Source organism: Hordeum vulgare, chromosome 4H (genome assembly GCF_904849725.1).
Source record: "Hordeum vulgare subsp. vulgare chromosome 4H, MorexV3_pseudomolecules_assembly, whole genome shotgun sequence".
In the NCBI taxonomy this organism is placed as follows: domain Eukaryota; kingdom Viridiplantae; phylum Streptophyta; class Magnoliopsida; order Poales; family Poaceae; genus Hordeum; species Hordeum vulgare.
In genome coordinates, this window is record NC_058521.1 from 66,178,952 (window position 1) to 66,192,107 (window position 13,156).

Below are 13,156 nucleotides of genomic sequence, written 5' to 3' on the forward strand. Positions count from 1 at the left end.
ATATGAAGCAAAATAAATGAATCTATAGTCTAAAGTATGTCTATATACATCCGTATGTAATCCACTAATATACATCTAAAAAGACTTATATTTAAAAACGGAGGGAGTATTATATTTATACATGCTTATGTGGGATGCCCGCCTACATCCGTACTTTACGTTAGAAATTGCCAATGATCGGTATAGGCTGAGACTATACTAGGCCATACCTCAAGCCGGGCCGGGCTTTACACCAGGCCTGACAAAGCCCATGGTATAAAAAACCAGGTCAAAGCTTGACCCAGCCCAATTGTCGGGCCTGAATTTGAAGCCCAAACCTGGCCCATCAGTGCAAAAGCCCATCAGGCCTCAGGTCGGACTTCTTCCTTAAATCATAAGAACACTAAGCCCAGGCCCAGCCCAGCCACCAGGCTCAGTATCTCATCAATCGATCCAACTTAGACACCAGAATAGCATCGGCATCTATCTCTATACTTTCGTTTTCCACATGACAATGGCGATCCAGTACCACAAAACTAAAATAAAAGGTAAAAAAAATTGCCCACCATTTGACTGCACATTTTGTTAAACTGCTGTCGACCATGCCTCGCACATGCACAGCTACTACAGTAATTGGTTGAGATGCTTGGGTAAAGAAGAAAGTACATTCTGTCAGTGAGATTTCCCAAACATTGCTGATACTTTTTCACTAGTCAGTCAATATGCAACTTACAGAGTATAGTAAGGCTACAAAGGGAAAATTCTCAAGCAAAGAGAGATATCAGCACATATGATTGCTACAGCAAGGGGCGACGATAAGTTACAGTTGGATGCCACAAGTCAAGAGAGAGAAAAAAGAGGAAAAACTTCTTCTCTGGGTGAGAAATAACACCATACACCAGTGCCCACAACTGCCCGTACAGGCAGATTCTAACCCTCTTATCATTCAGTAAGATGATTGAGGCAGGTAGCTCAGGGTCATAGTTGCATAATACACAGAGAACCAGCTACACAAACTGATGCACCATAACAGTTACCAGCCTTATGATTCCTTTCCATAGCACCATTAGAGCAAAGCCCATATGATTTTGGCCCAAGGGGGGTTTATGGCTCTGCGCTGATGGTCCATAAGAGATGAGCCCAGTGAGGATAGCTGTGTCATCATCATATTGAACTCAAATGTTTCCAGTCACACTATTGAGAGGGTTTCCAATCATATTGAAGATTATTAAAGCTATTTCCTGCTCTAAGTCCACCCAACAGCTGATTTCCTATGTCATGCTGCTGCTGCTGCTGTTGCTGCTGCTGCTGGCCCAACTGTGATAGGTCATGTGCACTGTGATGCATTCCCATCCTCCCGTTCATTGCCATTGCATTGTTCGGCATTGCCATTCTCAGTCCATTAGCTGTAGGATTTGAACCGAACCCGCCCACAGCCCCCAACCCCATTCCTCCAATTCCAGAGTGATTCGTGACAGCATTACCAACTAAGCAGTTAACCCCATTAATACCAGGGGTAAATCCGTTTGGTCTCTTCATGTCATTCCCTGCATGGCCAACACCATTCATTTGTGATGACATCATCTCTTGCAAGATTCTCTCAACCGAGCTTTGGGTATCACTTTGATCAGGCTCCTGAGGTCGAGTTGCAGGAGGCTGCATTGGAGGCAAGTTTGATGATACTGCTGGGGAACTGAGTTGGTTTGTGTTCTGAAGGGAAGGCATCGTGTTGTTATTGGATGATATAGGTACCTGGGAAGCGAAAGAGGCAGAAGGATTTGACTGTAATGAGCTTGCGGAGTTCACCTTGGGAATTGCACCGTTATTCCCACTGTTATACTGACCATTTGCGCTGCTCATTAGATGATCTTGGCTAGAATCCATTGAACCTTGGAGGATCCCCATAACTGTTGGTGAGGGTGCAGATGTAGAGGGTGCACAATTGAGAGAATTGTTTGATGTCACGTCTGCATTGGCAGAGGCAGAAGCCTGCGCACCAGCCATAGGGGCAGAATTTTGACCACTCTGGTTTGAACTCTGCGGAACAGGCTGCTGCTCTTCAGGCTGTTGCTGCTGTGGTTGAAGAGGGTTGATCCCTGGTGGAGTCCTCCGAGGAAATTTATGCAGGCTATCTGAAAAAAAAAACTGGGTATTACAGATAGACAAATCATATAAAACAGCAAATAGCACGCCGACAGGCTACTGTTCTTTGTGCCCAAAAATTAGAAAAAATTGGCAGAAACCAGCTTGTTCCCAGCGATCCCCGTAAGGGAAAGATTAAAATCTCATACCGATTGGTCCAGATCCAGTCTGCTTGCTGTGGTCAATCAAATCTTTCATGCAGTTTACCACCTCCGCAATCTGGGAATATCAATGAATTACATGAATTAGTAGAAACAAAAATCAATTTCAATCATACCTACAAAACTAAAATGCTCACAAAAATTCTAACAATAACTTAAACTAATGGGAGCTTCAAAGTTATAACAGGTGGATGGAAACTACAGTATATCAGACCAGAGTGTACCTGAAGGCAGCGGACATATCGTTTTGTGTATCCTAAATCATTTACCAAAGGCACCTCCAGAGCTTTAGCCAATTGGCGGGCACATCCAACAAACCTAATGGTACAGATTGATACATAAGTACAGATTGCATGAACTAAAAAAAAGTACTAGTTACTAAAAGAAACATTGAATTGGTGAATGGTGATATAGTTACTAAAAAACAGTCAGCAAGCAAAGTAAGAATGCTGTGAATAACATGCAACCCTGAAACAGCATAAACTGTTAACTATCAAGACTTGTTAACCATTATAGGTTCTTGCAGAGATAAGAGTTGTAAACAGTGAAGCAAAAGATAATGCTTTTTAAAGTCAAAACAAAGAAGTTCAATACAGAGCACCTATTGTGCATATGAGGCTTCCATTTGTTTATGAACCTTTGATGATTCTTGAACATCAATATATGGTGGGCTGTTGCCAACCGATTGTAAATTGGAAATGTAACACTAATTGCTAACAAAATACAATGTGAAGCATCTTCTTGAGCTTCTTACACGTAAATTGGAAATGTAACACTAATTGCTAACAAAATACATGTGAAGCATCTTCTTGAGCTTCTTACTCAACCACACAATATCATAGTTACTGAAACCAAACCGGTTTACCCGGTGAAGCTTCTGATTCACCTGTCCGCTGGTCTAACCAGTGACTCTGTTGTGCTCCATTAAGCTTGGTTGGACTAGCATAACACGCATAAATAAAACCTATGTGTGGTGTCCTCTTTCCATATCTACTCCATGTTGTTGGTATTGTTCTCTTCTACTCCCTCCGTTCCTAAATATAAGCACTTTTAGAGATTGCACTATGAACTACATACGGATGTATATAGACATATTTTAGAGTGTAGATTCATTCATTTTGCTCCGTATGTAGTCTCCTAGTAGAATCTCTAGAAGGTCTTATATTTAGGAACGAAGGGAATACCTATTAACGAAAAGATACGCAAGCTTTGAGTATTCGCGGAAAAAAAACATGTCCTTTTGGCACAGGACCAAACCAACAGTCGACAGGCTAGCACCATACATTTTTGTCACCAAACTATGACATCTATTGCTAGAATCCTATCCCTCCTTAATTTTTGTAGCTTGTCATTACCTAAACCGGGCAAAGCTCTGCCTCCAGGGTTTTTGTGGTCAAACAACCAAGGTTTCCATAACAGAGCATAATATCCAATATCTTGCATGTAATCTGGAGTCTACTCAGCTAAAATGAAAATTATTTCTTAGGCAACTGCATTTTTCTATATACCCGTTCTACAGCCCTAGAACCATCAGGATATTCAGCTAGATCCCATCTCCATTGCATTAATAAGCAAGTATTAATTTCGGTCCGTTCCAGCTAATCAAGATATCTCTCTCCCCCTACTTAAAAAGTATGTATGGTTCTGCCTTTGTTCCCTTTTTCCTCCACCCTCTTGCTCCTGACCCCACCTCCTCCGTTTCCAGTTTTGCTGGTTTTCTCCGGCCGGTTTTCCTTCAAAACCGCCTCAACTGTCCCACATCTTATGACTTACCAAATAAAATCATGTTGGTTGGCTAAGCCAACAAGTACTGATCCAATTGACAACAAGAGCCCATTTTTGGTACGTAAACACATTTAACAGTAAAATGGCAGGTAAATCACAGTGATTGCGTACAAAATATTTGTACCCCCGTTGCAACGCACAGGCCATTACCTTGTAAGAGATAAACAATCACGCCTAAGATGAGATTGCCTTGTTATATAAGTGCACAAATGATGTTGGTTGGCACATGAAAGAATTGCATCAGAGCAAGAGGTCCCAAGTATATAGACTCTACATGCTCATTTTATTATTAAAGGAGTGGTGCTGGTGTAATTAGAATAGGCATGCACTCGCAATCTTAGCACGTTTTGCAAGATGATTGACCTGAACTTGTGTCCTAAGAGAACCTCACCATTCTAATCCACATGTTAGGGGCGAGGATTTGCCCTAACATGAATTAACTGCATGTATTGCCTAACAGGGTTGGTCAGTGCATGAAACTCAACTATAATTCAATGTCAATTACTTCATTCACATCAAGTATTGTCCTCCACGCATTACAGTGGAACAGAAAGATATGTGCACATTTATCATCACATGCAGAATAACCTGCATGTTATTTTAGCACAGCTCATTCTTATGTAGTTGCAATTCCTTTTATGAGTTAAATGACATATGTAATGAGCCGAATACATGACAGACAATATGTTGAATTCAGACATATTATCGTAATCATGACTATGACATGTCTACTGTACAATGACCTACTGCCTTCTAACATGATGGATCGACTCGTCTAAACATCATATTTAGAAAGCTCAAACAGTAACGTCCTTATTGATCTTACCTAGTCAATTAAATCTTTTTTAGGTATGAAATACTCCCTCCGTCCCAAAATTCTTGTCTTAGGTTTGTCTAGAAATGGATGTATCTAAATACTAAAACATGACTAGATACATTTATATCTAGACAAATCTAAGACAAGAATTTTGGGACGGAGGGAGTAAGAGTTTTCCACATAAACATTGCAGATCAAATACACACTCTACTTAATCAGGGATCACTATGTTCTGCACAGGACCTTGTATGGAATTTCTTACCAAGGTTTGAAGATGTTGGCAGCTGACATGTAGGAGGGAGTCAAACTTTAAGGCTTGTGATGTGGCCTTGTGTACCGCCCCCCGGCAGCACAACGTTCGGTCCAACCAAACAGACCAAGTTTCATGCTATAACTCAGATTCATGCACATTACAGTACATGTGTATGCAAGCAGAATTCAGACAGCAGGTATGTGTAACCGTTGTATGCAACCAAAATTCAGAGTTCAGACAACATGTGTACGTAGTGCAACCAGAATTGTGCCATAAACATCCAGAGAAGACCGAGAATTGTGCTAATTGTGCCACAAACATCCAGAGAATTGTGCTAATTTAAGTCTATCTGGGTTATTCGGTCATCCAAAGAAGAAGACCATTCAACCAAATTTAAATCGGTCTTCCAGTTTTACCGGCCGGCTTTAGTTCGGTCTTGGTCTTTACGGGTTCGGTCTTAGGTCTTCGGTTTTTATGCCCCCATTACATAGAATAAGGAAAGTTCTCTTGATAAATGAGAAGTGAGAACACTGGCCTCTTTATGCAGATATATAACAACATAGAGGGCAGGAATTATTTAGAAGGAAGTCTAAAGATAGATATCGACCCGAAGAAATTGTCTAATATGGAAAATCGTCATAATAATCCGTCATTTTATTCCCGCCTTTGCCTTTTATGCCCATTTGCAGCCAGATGAGGCACGCGTGTATATGGCAAGTGAACTCCTCCGCCTAGCTCACTGGCCGCTTGGCATGAAACAAAGATGGCAAGCACGCAAACAACCTGAACCTCACTTCCTTTTTTCATAGCAAGATGAGGCAGAAGGCCAGCTTGCTAAGGCCCTATTCATAAATCACAAGAGCTCATTCGTGGAAAGTTCCTACGAAATTATATATCGAAGTTTATGCCAATGAAACCATATACTCCCCTAGCAAGATAACAATGCGACTACAGTGTAAGCAACAAAAGAGATCTCACAATTGCAGCAGCCTCGCAAGCAGATGCTTTATTTACCCCAGCCACAAATCTCAATTAACTGACTAGCTATGAGCAACATTAAAAAATAGGATGAGTGCAACAGGGCACATCTGAAGCCATCTAGTGTTGATGATATCATGCAAGCTCGAGACATGGACAACTAGGCGACATTGGAAGGATTAGATGATGTGGACTTGGAGACCATCTTGGTGATTGTCGCACCTGGTTATACATGTAGGTATGCAATACTTGTCCTCCCTTTTCAAACAACTGCTCCTTGAATCATAAGCGCTCATCGGCCAGTTCAACTCAAAAAGAAGTGTGCTGAGATTGGAGTGAATTACCAACTCATGTTTTTGCAAGGCAGACCAGGCAATGGGCAAGCTCACTCAAGCCCACCTAACCAGACATGTGCCAGTCAACAAGGAAGATTCTCTGACAATGCAAGTCCTTAGGTCCCTGAGACCAGTTTCACAGAACCCTAACATTTTCATCCATGCTTCGTCTAGAATGGTGAACTCAATTGGTACGGTTTGGTCACAGAAGGCCATATGCTAAAACCAAATGAACTACAATAGCCATAAAACTTTGGATGGCTAGGGTGAGGTATCACATGTGCCAATACATCTAAAACTACACATTAAGAGAATATGTAAAATTGACTCTAGAAAAGAACGTAAGAAGGGAAGTATTATGCACAGCAGGGCCAATCTCCTTACGAGGTGCAATTATTCTGCATGTCCTGAGTTGTTAAACTCGTTGGATTTTGAACAGCAGCCTGGTACTTTTGTACAACCGCACCAAGATGACTAACCTGCATTAAACATCAACATGCAAACATATATCAAACGTTTGTTACCTAATCTAGTAAATACAGATGATATATGTGGCTGTAAATGAAAGCATGTCTAACTCTATACACTAAGGCTCAGTCTGCGATTGCTGAACTGTGCTGTGCTGTGCTTATTTTATAATCTGGAGTGGAGAAACAGACACGGAAGTAGGCAAAAATGGGCCAAACAAAACACTAAAATAGACAAAAGCTGGTCGGATAAGCTGAATTATCATAATCCACCACAATGCCAGCCAAACGCAGCCTAATAAATCTTAATACCTGCGGTATTATTGACCTCCGTGGGATAAGTTCCTCATGCCGCCTAGCACAGAACTCCCAAGATGCAATCTTCAATACAAGCAAAAGTACAGGTGAAATATGTTAGCCCCAAAGCCACCACTTATTCAACAATAATATAAGAGAACCACCATAATGATGAATATATGACAAGACGAAGTGTAGAACTGAATGGCAATACCTTGAGGTCCGGATTAAAAATTATCCTTAGATGCCCCTCGCGTACAACACGCAATTGATCAAAGACACTTTCCTGGATTGCTTTAGTATAGTCCAAAACAATCTGACCAGATGCATTTTTGGATTCACGTGGCATATCAATATACAATAGTTCTTCCAATGTACCACTCGCATATTTGATTTGGCATAATCGCGGTAAGACCTCAACTGTTGTCTCTGCAAAGGTAACAATATAAAATCAAACTATAAACACGAGCAGGTGAGGAAGATGTGCAAATAAAAATGATGCTTACCGAAGCCCCGGCCAGGCTTCCGATTGCATATTTCGCAGTGCCAGACATCCTGTAGGTGCAAACATATATGGGAAGTCATAAATAAGAATTTGAGAGGTAGAAATATACTATAAATACTATGTGATGCTCCAAATCCTCTGACTAACAGAAGAGTTTACTTGCATAAATCAAATATATAAAACGGAAGGGGGAAAAGGTACGGATTCGATGAGAACAGCTAGTAAACCTGAGGGAAAACTCCAGTAGTTTGACGGCCAGTTCCATAGAGAGATACACACCACCTCTTTTTGGCAGTTGGAGCGAAATACTCATTGACAAAGTTTCTCCAGTACTCAATATTATTATCCTGCATCAACAGGAAACAGTAGATGCCCTAAGTTGTAAGAACATGGCTTTTGCTTGGAGCATAAAAGATAAAACTAGATGTTTTTAAACAAGCCAAAAGAACATACCTGTGGTCTGTTTTGTTGATGGTACATGTAATGGGTCAGTCTCTTTGCACAGGTACCTGGCTCATAGGAAGCCGGCTTTCCTGGAGTTCTTATGTTTAGACTTTGTTGACGAAGTAACTGCTGCTGCTGATGTTGATGCTGTTGTTGCTGCTGATGTTGATGCTGTTGTTGCTGCTGATGTTGATGCTGTTGTTGTTGCTGCTGCTGCTGTAATTGACTTCTCTGTAAAGGAAGATTCTTCAGAATATGTTGTTGTTGCTGCTGCTGCATATGCATGATACGCTGTTGTTGCAAAAGGTTCAGTTGGGCAGCCGCAGCAGCTTGAGGGTTCTGCTTCGTGAGCTGCAACAAATGGTGCTGCTGCTGCTGTTGCTGCAAGAATGCTGATGAGTCTGAATTCGGTTGCTCCATCTTGACTGCACCCAAACCCCTCAATGATTGCAACTGATGTGGCTCAAATTTTACATTGCCAGCATTGCGCATCATCTGGGCTGGGCCATTCTGGTCAAGCTGTCCCATCTGCTGTTCCAATTTGACTCCACCTATACTGCCACCGTTCTCCAACTTTACTGTACCATGCAGCTGCAGTGGTTGCGTTGGCAATTGCTGCTGGTTGTAAGACATCGATAGTTGTTGTTGGTGGTGGTGGTGCTGCTGCTGCTGCTGTTGCAAATCCTGCATATCCATCTTCTGCTGCTGCTGCTGCAAGTTATCTGAACCTACGTGATTGCCCAAACTAACCTGGGAGGATGACACAGGATCTGATCCACCCGTGCCAACCAAATCACCAGTACCATCAAGCCCCCCTCTTTGCTGAAGAGTACTCATCGGAAGCCCACCATTAGCCATTTGCCCTGGACCCGGCACAGTCCCCCCGTTTCCAAAGGACTGCCTGTTGAGCAGAGGGGAGACATTCGAGGACCCTCCAAGCAGGCCATTTCCACCAAACTGTGTGCGCGGGGAAACAAGAGATGAGAATGGGGACTGTGACTGAAGCATGCCGCCGCCACCCATTCCCTGCTGGCCACCACTGAGCAGGCTGGAATTCGTCCGGAGAAGAGAAGCAGCACCCACTGGCTGCCCAGGTCCCATTGGGTTCGGGGGCCCTGAGGAAACCATCCTTTGCAGGCAATCGGAGAGCTCCAAGCTCTGCAAACCACTCCAAGGTCAAGTTATGTCACCACTCAACTCACCATCCTTTCAGACCAGCGTTCCCTGTAAACAACCAGAGATGCAACTTTAGGACACATGCATGGATGTAGACCAGTGCGCCTGCACAAATATACTCAATACCATTCTCCACCACCAAAAGATGAACTGGAACCAAAGGTGGATAAGCTACCAAAGCACACTGGTCTTCTTTAATCCAGGCAACAAACAGCACAAATACACCGAAAAACAGAGCACAAATACACCGAAAAACAGAGCACAACAGTAGACACAAGCATAATTAAGCAACACCCTCCTAAATCGCAGGTCCCCATGCCCAAAACTCACAAACAAAGTGTAATTAAGAAGCAGCGGCAATTACCCCTCCTCCCTCACAGAGAACACATCCTCCTAGATCGCAGCACCCCATGCCCAAACTCATAAAAAAAGTGTAGTCAAACAGCAGCAATTAGTATGAGCCGTTCTTTGAATACGTCAAACAAAGGATACCTTCTAAAGATCAGGACCTTTTTCAGTTTCAAAAGAAAAAAGAATCAGGAACATTTTGTGGTTAATATCTAATAAAAGCATTCTGTGAGGAAGGTCTGAATAACAGGCAGTGGCAAAAAGACACGAGATGCCAATTCTATGAAAACTTGACACATTTTAACACTTACTCGTTGAATGCACAATTGTAAAGTTTATCTGGAGAGTTATACAATGCAAATATGATTTACATAATGTACCTAATAACTCAATTGACTTTAGGATTAGTTCATTCGATAAACCAGGGGGAGGAAACTAGCAATGGTAGGCATGGCTGCAGTTGTGCGGCCAATTCGAAGGACACAAGACAATGCTTGTTTTCAACACAGATTACCATCTGATCCAAATATTGTCACGTCTCTGTTTTGTTACTGGTCACCATGTTGGGCTATATAATTGCTGGAACAACTCAGCTGAAGTATGGAACTCTTGAGAGGGGATGGCGACCGTTCAGTGATTAACTGCACACCAAGCTCCACAATGCTGCTGCTTCGATGAATAAACTCCCCGAAAGCTGTTTTTCGACATTTCACTCTGTGTTGCCTGTCAGTTGTAAATCTCCGGCAAGCGTTTACGCTGTCAGATTATTTATCTACTATATCTGCTACTCTGTTCTCGCTGAATTGCTTGCGAGTAATGGAAGCCGGGGGCCGTAAGCAGCTTGCCCAAACAAAATATTAAATACTCGAACAAGCGCACTCACCGCCACGAAGCCACCAGCCACTGCCAGTACGCAGCTCCGGCCCGGCAGCGATCCAACGATCCGAAGGGTCGACTCGCGCTAAATCGCGCGGCGCAGCGCGGCCCGCAGGGACCCCTCGTCCGCCGGCAACGCGCGCGCCGCCACTACCGCCACCGCTCGCCGCGCCGGAGCAGCCCCGCTCCGGCCAGTACAGTCCGCCGCCGCACCGACGAAGAGAACCGGTCCGTGGAGAAGATCTTTCCCTCCTGCCCCCGCGCGCGGTCGACGGGATTCGGCTCGGCTCGGCTCGGCTCGGCACGAGCCCTCTCGGTGGAGAAGGGAGGGAAGGAGGAGGCGAAGCGAGGGAGGAGAGAGAAAGCGAAGCGAAACAGCAGAGAGAGAGAGGAGAGAGGGGGGAAGGGGAAAATGCCGAGACTCCGTCCTTGCGGACGTCAAAATTCGCATTCGATTTGATTAAGATCCGGGGTCCGCGACCCGGCCGGTGGCTACCGCCACCCGCTGACGGCTGGGGCCCGCGCCCAGCCGGATCCTCGTGGCGGTGAACGGGTGGGGGTGAGGCTGCGGTGTAGGGGGGCTGTGATTAAGCGGGGTGTTTTTCTTTGCTTCGGTGTTTGGTCTGTTTTATTTCTGGGTTTTTCTTTAGTTGTGTGCTGAGGCTAAAAGAAGTCAAAAAGGGAGCGTGTGCGTGTGCTCCATGCCACGCCATGGCCAACGGTGTGGCATGGGATATCCTCCTGTCACACACATGGTCGTGGAACATGTTACACAAACGGAATGTCAGCACCGGCTCGTTGTGCTAGTCCAGTTAAGCGTGCACGGGTGGTGGTTGGACCTGGGTAATTGCTGTGATGCCTCGTTCTGATGGGCGGGATTTTCTGACCGGGAATTTCGGTGTTCAAGTTCATACTTTTTTTTTCAGAATACAGTGTTTGTTTTACTACCACGCAGAGTGTCCTTCGCCTAAGAGCATCTTCAATAAATGATGTAAATTTAAAGATGCATAAGGCCATATTTGAAACCATAATAGATTATGATAATTTGGATTATGAAGATAGATTATATAATCTGATTTATAAAAATAATCTAGATGGGCATGTTTGGAAGCCAGATTATATAAACTGTAATCCAGGTTTTACATTGCATAATGACATATCTGTCTTTTAAAAAAAAAAAAAGAGTTGCGGTGGCAGGAATGTAATTATCTCTAACTTTACAAGGATAATGGGTCTTTAGTAATCCATAATCTGATTTTAGCTGGGGTAGAGTAGATTATGAGTTTTTAATAATCTGTCCATCTAGTTTTTATAATCTACACCATAATCTGTTCTATTTAGAGACAAAATAAATTATAAAAACCGGATTATATAATGTGAGTGGTTCCAAAGAGGGCCTAAATAGATGTTATATAATTTACGTCATCAAAAAATATTTTTTAATCTTAAAAAGGCAATTCTAACAAATAATGTATATTTGTGATGTAAAGCTCTAATTTTAAAAGATGATGCAAATGTGTACATGTAAAAACTAGATACTTCAACTACTACTTCATTTGAAACATAATTCAAACATAGTTCTAATTTGAAACATAAATTAAACGACTACTACAACTAATTCAGACTACTGCATCCATCAAACTAGTCGTCCTCCTTCGAGAGCATCGAGTACTCCTCATCATTCTCCTCCGAAGACCCCCAGAACTCCTCATCGTCCTCCTTCGAGGTCTCAACGGCGGTCACCATCAAGGGGTCGGCCTCGTGCTCCTTCTTCTGATGCTCGGGCTCGCTCTTACAGAAGAACCTGAGCTCGACCTGAACATACTCTAGATGCTCCCGCGCGAACCTTGTTATTGTCGATTCGTCGCTATCGCCAGGATCAACGACAATGGACGGCCTCTTCTTCATCTTCTTCTTTGTCATCTCCTTCATATAAATACCCTCCGTCACGAGGAACTCCGCATCCGCCTGGGTCTCAATCTCCGGGAAGTTAAGCTCCGTCCTCAGCCTCCCGGTACGCCACGCTACCGTGTCGTATGCACGCGCGGCCTTCTTGGAGGTGTCATACGTGCCAAGCCAGAAGCGGCGACCCGCGTCAAAGAACTCGATGTCAAAGTTGTCGGGCGGCTTTGCCGCACTTTGAAGAGCACGGTCTTGCTCTTAAAGACCTTCTTTGGTTTCATGGCGGCGTCGGGGCGGCGGCGGAAACGGCGGTGAGTACGAATGGGGCGGTGGCGAATGAGCAGTGGTGAGGGCGGAACCGACGACGAAAGCGAATCGGGCGACGAAGGAGGAGCGACGGAAACAGCCTGATACGCGTTGTGCGACTGCTGGTGGAGGTGGGGTGGGGCTGGGCGGGGGCTTGATGCTAGCGGATGAGCGGCGGCGATAGTGCAAATGGCAGCAGGGCCGAATCGAGCGGTGACGAAGAACCGACGAAAAGACCTCGATTCACGGCGTGCAACGGGTGGGCTGGAGGACAAGCGAAACTAACATCGGGTTGGTGAGGTGGTGGGATCTAGCGCGGCGCGACGACGGCGTGGTGTGATGGGAGGGAGGGTGCCAACGGCTGTGTGGCGGGAGGTCGCAGGAA

General features: G+C 44.2%; 1 protein-coding gene across 1 annotated transcript; it reads right to left on the reverse strand.

The window, feature by feature from the left end:
* Positions 1 to 660: 660 nt before the first annotated feature.
* LOC123447896 (transcriptional corepressor SEUSS-like) lies at positions 661 to 10,962 on the reverse strand. Its single transcript, XM_045124611.1, has 10 exons — positions 10,571 to 10,962; positions 8,173 to 9,387; positions 7,947 to 8,066; positions 7,721 to 7,769; positions 7,429 to 7,643; positions 7,230 to 7,298; positions 6,835 to 6,929; positions 2,507 to 2,600; positions 2,271 to 2,340; positions 661 to 2,111 (listed from the first exon to the last, which is right to left on the reverse strand). Exons 2-10 carry the CDS (start codon positions 9,289 to 9,291, stop codon positions 1,174 to 1,176), a joined length of 2,769 nt encoding a protein of 922 aa, XP_044980546.1. The 5' UTR covers positions 9,292 to 9,387; positions 10,571 to 10,962; the 3' UTR covers positions 661 to 1,173.
* Positions 10,963 to 13,156: the final 2,194 nt, after the last annotated feature.

Excerpts from the sequence above, each read along its gene's own strand:
- LOC123447896 (XM_045124611.1), bottom strand. The coding sequence starts at position 9,291 with ATGGTTTCCTCAGGGCCCCCGAACCCAATGGGACCTGGGCAGCCAGTG. Across the intron at positions 8,067-8,172 it reads ATCAACAAAACAGACCACAG|GATAATAATATTGAGTACTG; the intron begins GTATGTTCTTTT and ends CTGTTGATGCAG. Across the intron at positions 2,341-2,506 it reads GATATGTCCGCTGCCTTCAG|ATTGCGGAGGTGGTAAACTG; the intron begins GTACACTCTGGT and ends TGATATTCCCAG.